The sequence below is a fragment of the Mauremys mutica genome, chromosome 13, assembly GCF_020497125.1.
Source record: "Mauremys mutica isolate MM-2020 ecotype Southern chromosome 13, ASM2049712v1, whole genome shotgun sequence".
Classification (NCBI taxonomy): domain Eukaryota; kingdom Metazoa; phylum Chordata; order Testudines; family Geoemydidae; genus Mauremys; species Mauremys mutica.
In genome coordinates this window covers 56,499,002-56,510,778 of record NC_059084.1, presented here as the reverse complement: position 1 = coordinate 56,510,778, position 11,777 = coordinate 56,499,002, and the positions used below count along the sequence as shown (strand labels likewise).

Genomic DNA, 11,777 nt, shown 5'->3' with positions numbered 1-11,777 from the left:
GAGCTGAGCTGTTTGCGGGGACGACTAGTGGAAGCAGAACCCCACGAAGAGGCAGGGCAGCTGGCCCCAAACCACGTAAGGTGCCCCTTTCTACCTAGGCTGGGGAGGGGGACCTCTGCAAAGAGACTCTTGAACTCTGGGCTGCCTGACCCGGGACAGAGACTTTTGAATTGTGGGACTTTTGGGACTGTGGGTGATTTGGGGGGTTGCTGGACTCAAGGGCCCAGAGAGAAGGACACGGCCCAAGTTGCTGGGGTGGGTCTTTGCTCACGGTTTGACCTATGAACTCCAGTTGAGGTATTTTCCAAATTTCATGCTTGTTGTTGTTTATCTTATGTAATTAAACCTTTTCTGCTACACCAAGAGTCTGTGCTTGCGAGAGGGGAAGTATTGCCTCCTTGAGGCGCCCAGGGGTGTGTGTAAGATTTTCCCAGGTCACTGGGTGGGGGCTCGAGCTGGTCTGCATTACGTTGTGGGGAAGGGACCCCTAGGTATTGAACCTGGCCCTTGCTGCTATCGTTTCAGCCTGGCAGAGGGGTTACATTTTTGGGGGCTCGTCCGGGATCCTGGGTCAGTACCCCTCGCAAGCACATCTTGAGTGATCCATTGAATTGGGAAAACTGCAAATTACCTTGTTGTTTTGACCTGTTGTATTTGGAACAGATTAGAGTTTGTATAATGGCCCTACTCTTGTTAGAGGACTGGTGCAAGGGGATGAATATTGACCCCAGGAACTGTCTTCTGGTAACGGGAGTGCTGGAGGCAGTTGATGAGGGCTCAATAGAACCTACCTTAAGGTCATCCACTGAGTACCTGCGTAAGTGCAAAATGCGTGGGCGCATGTTTGTGAGGGAGGAGGGGGCTTTTGCTGTACTGTGTGAGCTGCCCTCGGCTGTGGACCCTCTACAGGTTCCAGGCTCGATAGCAGTGGAAGATGGTGAGTGGAAGGTAATAACCACTGGGAGCCAGCCCTCACCAGCCCCTACCCCTGATGTAGAGTTTTTAAAGAAAATGTCAGCCTTTTTGGGGAAAGAGGGAAAAACTTTGGCTGATATGGCGGGTCTGTTGGGCCTTAAGCCGGAAGCCCCACAACAGGAGCCTGCCCCTTCACCTGATGAGTGGGTGAAGGCTTTGGGGCAAGCATTAGAGAAAGTTATGCCACCCCACCCTGAGTCAAGCCCCTATCGTAAGCTGAGGTTGTTTTCTGGGGGTCCCACCCCAATACCTGGGGAGGAAGCATTTGAGCCCTGGCTGGAGCACACCACTGAGATGCTGCAGGAGTGGGCGGTGCCTGATGCTGAAAAGAGAAGGCGACTAGTAGAGTGTCTCAGGGGGCCAGCCCTAGATGTGATTCGCACCCTAAAGCTCGGTAACCCAGGGGTCAAGGTGAAGGACTGCCTGGAGGCCCTGGATCACGCCTTTGGGAGAACTGAGGGTTCAGAGGATGCTTATTGCAAGTTCCTCAATGCAAGGCAACAAAAGGGAGAGAAGGGTTCTGCCTATATCCAGAGGTTGGAGAAGTTATTACAGAGAGCCATCATGAGGGGAGCAGTAGCAGTTGAGCAAATGGACCGGACTAGATTGGCTCAGGTTGTGAGAGGAATTCAGTATCAGAACCCAATCCTTCTCCACCTTCGATTAAGGGAACGGCAAGATAATCCACCAAGTTACTCTCGCCTGATAAAAGAGGTCCGAGAGGAAGAAGAGAGGCAGGCAGCTGGCGAGGTTTGGGAGGTGCAGCAACACCAGGCAACTGGCACAACATCCATGCGGACGCCCAAGGCACTAATGGTGAATCCTCAAGAGGAACTTATCCAGCAAGTGCAGGCCCTGACACAGAAAGTGACTGAACTAGAGAATACCTTTGATTCAGCAAAGACTTCGAGGTGCAAGGAACCCTCTGGTACCATGGTCCAGAGGACTACGTTTAGAACCTCTGCACCACCCCGTCAGCAAGGGAAAGGACAATCCTTCTTCTGCTACCGGTGTGGCCAGGGTGGGCACATTGCTGCAAGGTGTCAGAATGCAGAGAATCCCATGCTGGTATATCAAAAGCTGAGGACCACCTGGGGAAAGTCGGGAAACGGCCCCAGGGCCTGGGAAGGGAGCCGCCTAGGCCTGCAGGATGTGGAGGCTCCCCTGGAAGGAACCATGCGGCCCGAATCCCCCCAGGATTGATAGGACCCCGAGCAGAGGTCACTGTAAAGGTTGAAGGAACAGAATGTAGAGCAGTACTTGACACGGGATCCCAAGTGACCATCATATTCCAGTCTTTCTACCAGCAGATGCTTGGGCATCTGCCTATACAGCCCCTGACAGGACTTGGCCTGTGTGGCCTTAGCATGGATGAATACCCCTATCAGGGCTATGTCATAGTACGCCTGGAATTCCCAGAAGAGATTGCTGGGGTAAGACAGGAGGTGGACACTGCTGCTTTAATATGCCCCGACCCCAAAGGAGCCTCTGATGTGTCCGTGCTAATAGGGACCAACTCCAGCCTCTTTAGGATACTTGCCGATTACTGCAGACAGCAAGCAGGAGACCAATATCTGAACACCTTGGTGATACACACACACTGTGCCGCGGCCTACAGGAAAATTGAGGACACAAGAAAAGTGATGCCTGATTTGCCAGTAGGAGCACTGAGGTATGCGGGCCCGGTCCCTTTGGTGGTGCCTGCAATGTCAGAAAAGGAGGTGATTGTCAGGAGTACCTGCCTACAAGGTAGTAAGGGAACATTAGCTGTGGCAGAGCAGCCAACCGAGGGAGGGCTCCCAGAGGGAGTGCTGGTTCTCAGTGGAGTCATAACCCTACCTGCTGAAGCCCAGGAGGAGGTGACTATCCTGGTTGCTAATGAAACACGCCGTGATGTGTTTGTAAAACCAGGGCAGAAGATTGCAGACATCTTTGAGCCTGAAAGCATTGTGAGACCGCAGTGTGAAGCTGAAGTTCCAATGATAGATCCTGCAAAGTTTGACTTCGGGGACTCACCACTGTCCGAGGAGTGGAAAGATCGCCTGAGGAAAAAGCTTTGTGAGAGATCCAAGGTGTTCTCACTACATGAGTGGGACGTGGGATGTGCCAAAGGAGTGGAACACCACATCAGGCTACAAGATCCCCGACCCTTCAGGGAGAGGTCTAGGAGGATTGCCCTCTCTGAGATGGAAGACGTGCGCCATCATCTTCAAGAGCTGATCGCAGCTGGTATCATTACAGAGTCCCGAAGCCCCTATGCTTCACCCATTGTGGTCGTTCGTAAAAAGAGTGGAAAAATCCGGATGTGTATTGACTATCGCACCCTAAACAGGCGCACTACAGTTGATCAATACACCATGCCTCGAGTACAAGATGCCTTGGACTGTTTGCTAGGTAGCCAGTGGTTCTCTGTATTGGATCTTCGGAGTGGATACTACCAGATCCCTCTGGGAGAAGAGGATAAGGAGAAGACAGCCTTCATCTGCCCGTTAGGGTTCTACCAGTTTGAACGCATGCCCCAAGGGATTTCTGGGGCCCCTGCCACATTTCAACGACTTATGGAGAAAGTTGTGGGAGACATGAATTTACTGCAAGTGTTAGTTTACTTGGACGACCTGATTGTGTTTGGAAGAACCTTGGAGGAACATGAAGAAAGACTTCTTAAAGTGCTCAATAGGTTGGAGGCATATGGTTTGAAGCTTTCAATTGACAAATGCCAGTTCTGCCAAACCTCAGTAAAGTATGTCGGTCACATCGTGTCCCAAGAGGGCGTGAGTACTGATCCCGATAAAATAGAAGCACTCACTACCTGGCCACGTCCCACTAACTACAGGGAACTCAAGACCTTTCTTGGATTTAGTGGCTACTACCGCAGATTTGTGAAGAACTATGCCACAATTGTAAAACCTCTGAATGATCTTACCAGGGGATACCAGTGCAACAAGTACAAATCTAAGACCCGGAATAAGAGGAGGCCTCCAAAGCCTCCTGTGCAGAGACACTATGGCCCCTTCGAACCATTTGGGCCATGGTGGGATGAAAGATGTGAGAGGGCTTTTCGGGAAATCATTACTCGCCTAACTCATGCTCCCATCCTAGTCTTTGCTGATCCAAGCAAACCATTTATCCTGCATACTGATGCCAGTTTGGAGGGTCTGGGAGCAGTACTGTATCAGGAAGAGGAAGGCCACCACAAACCTGTAGCCTTTGCCAGCCGAGGACTGTCTGACAGTGAAACTCGCTATCCCATCCACAAGCTGGAGTTCTTGGCTTTGAAATGGGCCATCACTGAGAAATTTCGAGACTACTTGTATGGTGCTCAGTTCCAGGTGTGGACAGACAACAACCCCCTGACTTATGTGCTAACAAGTGCTAAGTTGGATGCTACAGGGCAGAGATGGGTGGCCGCCTTGGCTAGCTATGAGTTCAGCATTCAATACCGATCCGGGAGAAGCAATGTAGATGCAGATGCATTGTCCAGACGTCCGCAGACACCTGAAGTTGCTGTGATACCCACAGATGGAGTGAGAGCTATTTGCAGCGTGAGTCGCAGAGAGCCAGAGGCCCATGAGAGCCTTCATGGATGTGTTGCTGAAGCTTTGGGCCTTCCCCCTGAATGCGTGCCTTCTGCTTCAGTGAACTACATTGCATTGGACCAATCTCCCTTGCTTGTGCTCAATGCGGCTGACTGGCAGGAAGCCCAGCTGCAAGATACTGACATCCGTGATACACTACTTGCCAAAAGGGAGGGGCGAAGCCCAGCTGCGGTTGTCCCGCCCAACCCAGAAGGTAAGCTGCTATTGAGAGAATGGACCAAACTAAAACTGATTCAGGGAGTGCTACACCGCGTGACCACAGATCCTTTACAAAAACAAAGGACCCAACTAGTGCTGCCGAAAGAGTACAGAGGCCTGGCCATGAGGGCCCTGCATGATGACTTTGGACATTTAGGAATGGAGAGGACCCTGGAACTTATTCGCAGTAGGTTCTATTGGCCCCGGATGGCTGAAGATGTTCGCAGAAAATGTGAAACCTGCTCTCGATGTGTTCAAAGGAAAACTCTGCCCACAAGGGCTGCATATCTGAAAAACATCACCAGCAACAAACCTCTGGAGCTGGTTTGCATTGATTTCTTGTCCTTAGAAGTAGACAAGAGGAATATTGGGAACATTCTAGTCGTGACCGACCATTATACGCGATATGCGCAGGCATATCCCACACGTGATCAGAAGGCCACTACTGTCGCTCGAGTACTGTGGGAAAAATATTTCTCAGTTTATGGATTCCCAGCCCGGATACACTCAGATCAGGGGCGGGACTTTGAAAGTCACCTTCTAAAGGAGGTGCTAAGGATAGCAGGAATTAAAAAGTCGAGGACAACGCCTTATCACCCACAAGGTGATCCTCAGCCAGAGAGGTTCAACCGAACCCTATTAGATATGTTGGGGACTTTGCGGCCAGAACAGAAAGCAACCTGGAGCCAACATGTTGCATTTCTGGTGCACGCCTACAACGCCACAAAGAACGACGCTACGGGATTCACCCTGTATCTCTTGATGTTTGGGCGAGAACCAAGATTACCCATAGACCTGTGCTTTGGTGTATCCGAGGATGGAGATGGCTATGAAACTCATCAGCAATATGTATCCCGACTACGAGAAAAGCTGCGAGATGCTTATCACTTAGCGGCATCTGCAGCTCGGAAGAACGCAGACCGCAACAAACATCGATATGATGCTAGGGTACGTCTGCAAGAGCTCCAGCCAGGGGACAGAGTCTTGCTGCGAAATTTGGGTATTGCTGGCAAACACAAGATAGCTGACAGATGGAAGGCAATACCTTACTTGGTGATGGAAAAGCTAGGAGACCTGCCGGTCTACAAGATCAAACCTGAAGAGGGTCCAGGGCAGGCAAAGACTGTACATAGAAACCTTTTGCTCCCTGTGGGGGAATTGGTGGGCAGCCCTTATGAGATGGGCCACAACAGGGCAAGTGGGCAGAATGAAGGTGCTGTACCAAAGCCACCTTCCAACATGGACAGGCGTCCCCCTGCAGCTAACCTACCCCTACTCAGCACATCTGAGAGTGAGTCTGAGGAGGAAGACACCACCATGGTGTATCCTGGGATGAAGACAAGATTTCAGTGTCGATCAGCTGAATCAAATGAGAGCACCTCCTCTTCCACCCTAAACCCCATGGCAGAAGTATTTAGGCCTATTCCTGATACCCCTGAGCCACTGGTGGGACCCCCATGTGATGTCACGCCCGGGTTATTGGACAGCGGAGACATACAGGTGGAGGATGTCCTGAGCACCATCAACCCTCCACTGTTAGAACTGGAAATGCAGGGGCCTATGGCAATATCTGAGGGGGACTCACAGGAAACTTCCCCATCCGTTACTCAAGAGGATGTCCCCCCTGCCACAGCAACAGAGATTCTCAATAGGCGAGACAGGGTAATAAGACCAGTGAAACGGTTAACTTATGATGCACCTGGGGTGACTAGTGAGGAGCCAATACATTTATCACACAGGCTTGTGGAAGCTAAAGTGGGCTATCTGAGGCCGTTTGACGGGGGCCAGTAAGTTGGTACAGTAGGGAATGTGATTTATCGGGACGACAAATTCTCGGCTGGGGGGAGGATGTAAGCAGAGTCAGGATGAGCCCCACCCTGACATCTGGTGGTAAATTATGGGGAGTGCGGAAAGTGTTGCATTGGTATTTTGGTTATTTGCATGGGCACTCCCACCCCACTTAGCATACTGCAAAGCAGCATGGGATGGTTACTTTCACAGCTGTGGGAGCCCCCAATTTCGTTGTTATTGGGGCAGGAGGAATGAAATGTTGTCACCCTGTTTGGGTAAATGGGGAACTACAAAATTGTCTTGTGATGGGGGGTTTCATTGTCAGCTGGATAGCGCTTGCTAGATGGGGCACATGGGTTCCAAAACCCATTGAGAGAGAGAGGCTGGGAGCCAGTATCTGTACTTGGTGGTGCAGGCTCCTTGTGTGAGCCAGAAGCACCAGTTCCACCTGTGCCTCTCTCCACTGTGGAATGTCAGAGTTAACTTTTGATTCCCTTAAGAATCTAGATGCAGGTTACTGAGCTGAATTCACTGGTACTGGGGCTCCCCTACTATGAGCTGAAATCACTGAAGAGCTGGACTTGCTGAGCTGGACTTGCTGAGCTGAGAGCACTGTGCTAATGAGTGGAGCTGAAATCACTGAAGAGCTGGACTTGCTGAGCTGAGAGCACTGTGCTGATGAGTGGGGGAGCCTGAAGCAATACTGGCAGAGCAGAGTGGAGCAGTTTGTGCAGCCACTGGGTGAGTGGAGCTGAGCAGCTCGTGAGGATGGCTGGAGCGGATCACAGGACAGCTGGTGGACCAGAGCAGCTGGCAGAGTGGAGCAGCCCACAGAGTAAGCGGAGCTGAGCTGTTTGCGGGGACGACTAGTGGAAGCAGAACCCCACGAAGAGGCAGGGCAGCTGGCCCCGAACCACATAAGGTGCCCCTTTCTACCCAGGCTGGGGAGGGGGACCTCTGCAAAGAGACTCTTGAACTCTGGGCTGCCTGACCCGGAACAGAGACTTTTGAATTGTGGGACTTTTGGGACTGTGGGTGATTTAGGGGGGTTGCTGGACTCAAGGGCCCAGAGAGAAGGACACGGCCCAAGTTGCTGGGGTGGGTCTTTGCTCACGGTTTGACCTATGAACTCCAGTTGAGGTATTTTCCAAATTTCATGCTTGTTATTGTTTATCTTATGTAATTAAACCTTTTCTGCTACACCAAGAGTCTGTGCTTGCGAGAGGGGAAGTATTGCCTCCTTGAGGCACCCAGGGGTGTGTGTAAGATTTTCCCAGGTCACTGGGTGGGGGCTTGAGCTGGTCTGCATTACGTTGTGGGGAAGGGACCCCTAGGTATTGAACCTGGCCCTTGCTGCTATCGTTTCAGCCTGGCAGAGGGGTTACACAAACAAGAGGAAGTATTTCTTCACTCAACGCACATTCAACCTCTGGAACTCATTGCCAGTGGATGTTGTTAAGGTGAAAAGTATAACTGGGTTAAAAAAAATCAGCTAAGTTCCTGGAGGATGTGTCCATCAATGGCTATTAGCTAGAATGGGCAGGGATGGTGTCACTGGCCTCTGTTTGCCAGAAGCTGGAAATGGGCGACAGAAGATGGATCACTTGATGATGACCTGTTCTGTTCATTCTCTCTGAAGCATCTGGCACTGGCTGCTGTCAGCAACAGGATATTGCACTAGATGGACCTTTGGTCTGACCCAGTATGGCCCTTCTTATGTTCTATGGTAAAAGTGGATACAATAGTCTCTGTCACAGCTCTCATTTTGGAACTGTGAGGCTGGCATGGTTAAAGTGGAAAATCTTGCAGACAGGCTCTAAAACAGAGAGTGGGCTGTGTGTTGTGTGTCCTTTTTGTCTAGTGCTGTGTTCCTATGGTTAAATAAACCATAATGTGGCTTCAAGGAGGCTGTTTTGGGTCACTGAATTCCATTGGCTGCACAGAAGAACGGCAAGTTCTGAGATCAGGCTACAAATGGTTAATAGACCCGGGCCAGGTCTGAGAGCGGGAACATTGTGAAGTTACCATGGTACCAGGCCTCGCACCTCATCTGCTGTGCTCACAGAGAGAGCAGGGGTGCTACTGACCCTGGAACTGTGATGCCAACTAACAGCTTCAGGGCACCTTGATCTCCAAAGCCTCTCTGTGCTTCATCTGGCATCAGAACAGCAGATCTAGCTGTCAGGCACCATGGGGGCCCTGCTACGCACAGCCAGCATGGCCTGAGGGGAGCGGGTGGAAGGGGTGCTGTAGCTCCCATAGCCAGTGTGACGATGTATCCCATAAGGCTTTATGGAAATATGCTTATGAATATATATGACATAACTGGAATATGTTTTGTGCTACATATACCATGTAACATATCTCTGTAAAGGTTATGATCTACTGAATCTATTAATCCTATCATTTTTGTATTCAAAGTTATGAATATTGGCCGTGTACTGGCTTGATTTCAAAACAACCTTAGTAGAGTATTTGGTCAGTTCCTGGAGAAAAGAATTCGCAAAGTTAAGTGTCCAATAAGGAAGCACTTAAGGAACAATGCATCTTGGAATGCTCCAATCCACATAAGAAGTCTTCCTGGGGACATTCAAGATACCATGTGGGCAATGGCTTCTGCCTGTAAAAACTGTGAGTCATGAATGGACATATGACTTGCCCAGGTGACTCCAGAACTCCATCTTGCAGCTGGACTTTGCATAGGAGAGAGGAGGGGGTCTCCACCCACAAGAGAAAGTCTATTTAAGCCCATGGGAGACCCCTTTGTTTTGTCATTAGCTGGCTAAAGAGAAAGCATCTCCACCCTCAAAGATACCCGAAAGAAACTGGAACAAAGGACAGTGACTGCAAGGGGTGTGAGTGATTGCTGGACCTAGATTAAAAGGAGATTAGTCTGTAAAAGGGAGCATAAGAACATAAGAACATATAAGAAAGGCCGTACCGGGTCAGACCAAAGGTCCATCTAGCCCAGTATCTGTCTACCGACAGTGGCCAATGCCAGGTGCCCCAGAGGGAGTGAACCTAACAGGCAATGATCAAGTGATCTCTCTCCTGCCATCCATCTCCATCCTCTGACGAACAGAGGCTAGGGACACCATTCTTACCCATCCTGGCTAATAGCCATTTATGGACTTAGCCACCATGAATTTATCCAGTCCCCTTTTAAACATTGTTATAGTCCTAGCCTTCACAACCTCCTCAGGTAAGGAGCATTCTGGAACTGGTGAGGATTTTATCTGTATTCAGTTGGATTAGACATAGACTGGTGTGTTTTATTTTATTTTATTTGGTAATTCACTTTGTTCTGTCATTACTTGGAACCACTTAAATCCTACTTTCTGTACTTAATAAAATCACTTTTTACTTATTAATTAACTCAGAGTATGTATTAATACTTGTAGGGGGAAAACAGCTGTTCATATCTCTCTATCAGTGTTATAGAGGGCGAACAATTCATGAATTTAGCCTGTATAAGCTTTATACAGGGTAAAACTGATTTGTTTGGGTTTAGACCTCATTGGGAGTTGAGCATCTGAGTGTTAAAGACATGAATACGTCTGTAAGTTGCTTTCAGTTAAGTCTGCAGCTTGGGGCAAGAAATTCAGACCCTGGGTCTGTGTTGGAGCAGATGGGTGTGTCTGGCTCAGCAAGACAGGGTGCTGGGATTCCCGAGTTTCCGGGGCAGGAAAGCAGGGGCAGAAGTAGTCTTGGCACATCAGGTGGCAGCTCCCAAGGGGGGGTTCTGTGATCTAACCCATCACAGTGGTGTAGTCGGCAGGATCTGTGAACAGCTGATTGCTTTGAGATACTGGTAGTGATTTTAAGTTGAGAACAAACAAAGTGGTTACTGATTTGTTGTTTTCTGTTTGCTTATTTCAGGCAAGGGAAGTAGGGACAGAAAAGGAAGCAAAATAAATAATATTGAAAATCAGAAGAAGCTAGAACTATACAAGTTACAAATTGCCCAGAAAGGCTGAACACCGGGCACTGGGAAAGTCTCTCTTAACTAAGAAGCCCCTGAGCTTAGTGCATCTCAGTTTCAGTGAACTGCAGAGGGATGTGGCCCCACCTCTGTGTCTGTGCTGAAGCTGACTGGAGTGTCTAACTTAGTAAGACAGGAGGGTGGGGGGATGCCTGTTCTGTCAGGAGGAGGTTTTCTGTGGTATCCCAGCTCATCAAGTGACAGTTTCAATGGAAGACAATTGGAAAGTGATTTGCAATTTGCCCGGGAAAAGGCTGCCCACCAGCAAACCCTGGACTTAAAAGACAAAGCAACTAAAACCCAGAAGCAGGAACTGGCTGTAATGGAGTGGAAGAGGTGCACAGAGACATGTATCCTGGAGCTGGAAGTTGGTGGAAGAAGGTGACTGCTGTGGTGGGAACAAACCCCAAGAACTCTAGCTGGAAGCAAACCCTGTCTGAGTGAAGGGGAGGTGGGATTTTGCTGGCCAGTGAAAAGTCTTTCATAGCTGGTAGCTGTGAGCCTACAGCTGGATCAGGGTCTCTTTCCCTTTTGGGGGACACAGGAGTGTCTGCACCAGAGGGGAGCCCCAGAATGAATTTTAGGTATACTGCCTCCGCCATGGTCAGTGTCCAAGTCTCTTTATGTAAAAGGTCTCTTGTCAGGTATCATTACAAAGCTTATAATCTATTGAGTGTGGTCATCCTATTTGTATAAACGTACCACTCTTGTATCTGAAACTAGAAATATGAAATATAACTCTGAAGGCCTATTGTAATTATTCAAAGTGTGGGCCATTAATGGTGGTTTGGAATCTTGATGGCTCCCATCAACCAGGACAATTGTCTGCAGATGGCTCTGTTTTACCTGTAAGTCTTCCTGTATATGTGTGTGCTGGCAAGTGGGTAATGAAGTCTTGCAGTGACATGTGATCATCTTTAACCTGGTGTCTTTCCATGGAAAAGGAGGGGGCGGGAACCCAGAGGGACAAAGGATTCCCGCCTTATGCAAAAGATATATAAATGGGTGGAACAGAACAAAGAGGAGAGGAGCCATCATGAGGAATCCCCTAGCTACCACCTGAGCTGGAACAAGGGCTGTACCAGGGGAAAGGATTGTGCCCAGACTAGGAAGGCATCCAGTCTGTGAAAGAAACGTACTGAAACATCTTTCAGGGTGACGTATTATCTGTACTCAATTGTATTACTGTATTAGGCTTGTAAAAGCAGCAAAGAGTCTTGTGGCACCTTATAGAC

At 49.4% G+C, this 11,777-nt stretch overlaps 1 protein-coding gene across 1 annotated transcript; it reads left to right on the top strand.

Moving 5' to 3' along the window:
- Positions 1-1,053: 1,053 nt before the first annotated feature.
- LOC123347793 (paraneoplastic antigen Ma1 homolog) lies at positions 1,054-2,178 on the top strand. Its single transcript, XM_044984987.1, has one exon. The coding sequence runs from the start codon at positions 1,054-1,056 to the stop codon at positions 2,176-2,178; it is 1,125 nt and encodes a 374-aa protein (XP_044840922.1).
- The last annotated feature ends 9,599 nt before the right edge of the window (positions 2,179-11,777 follow it).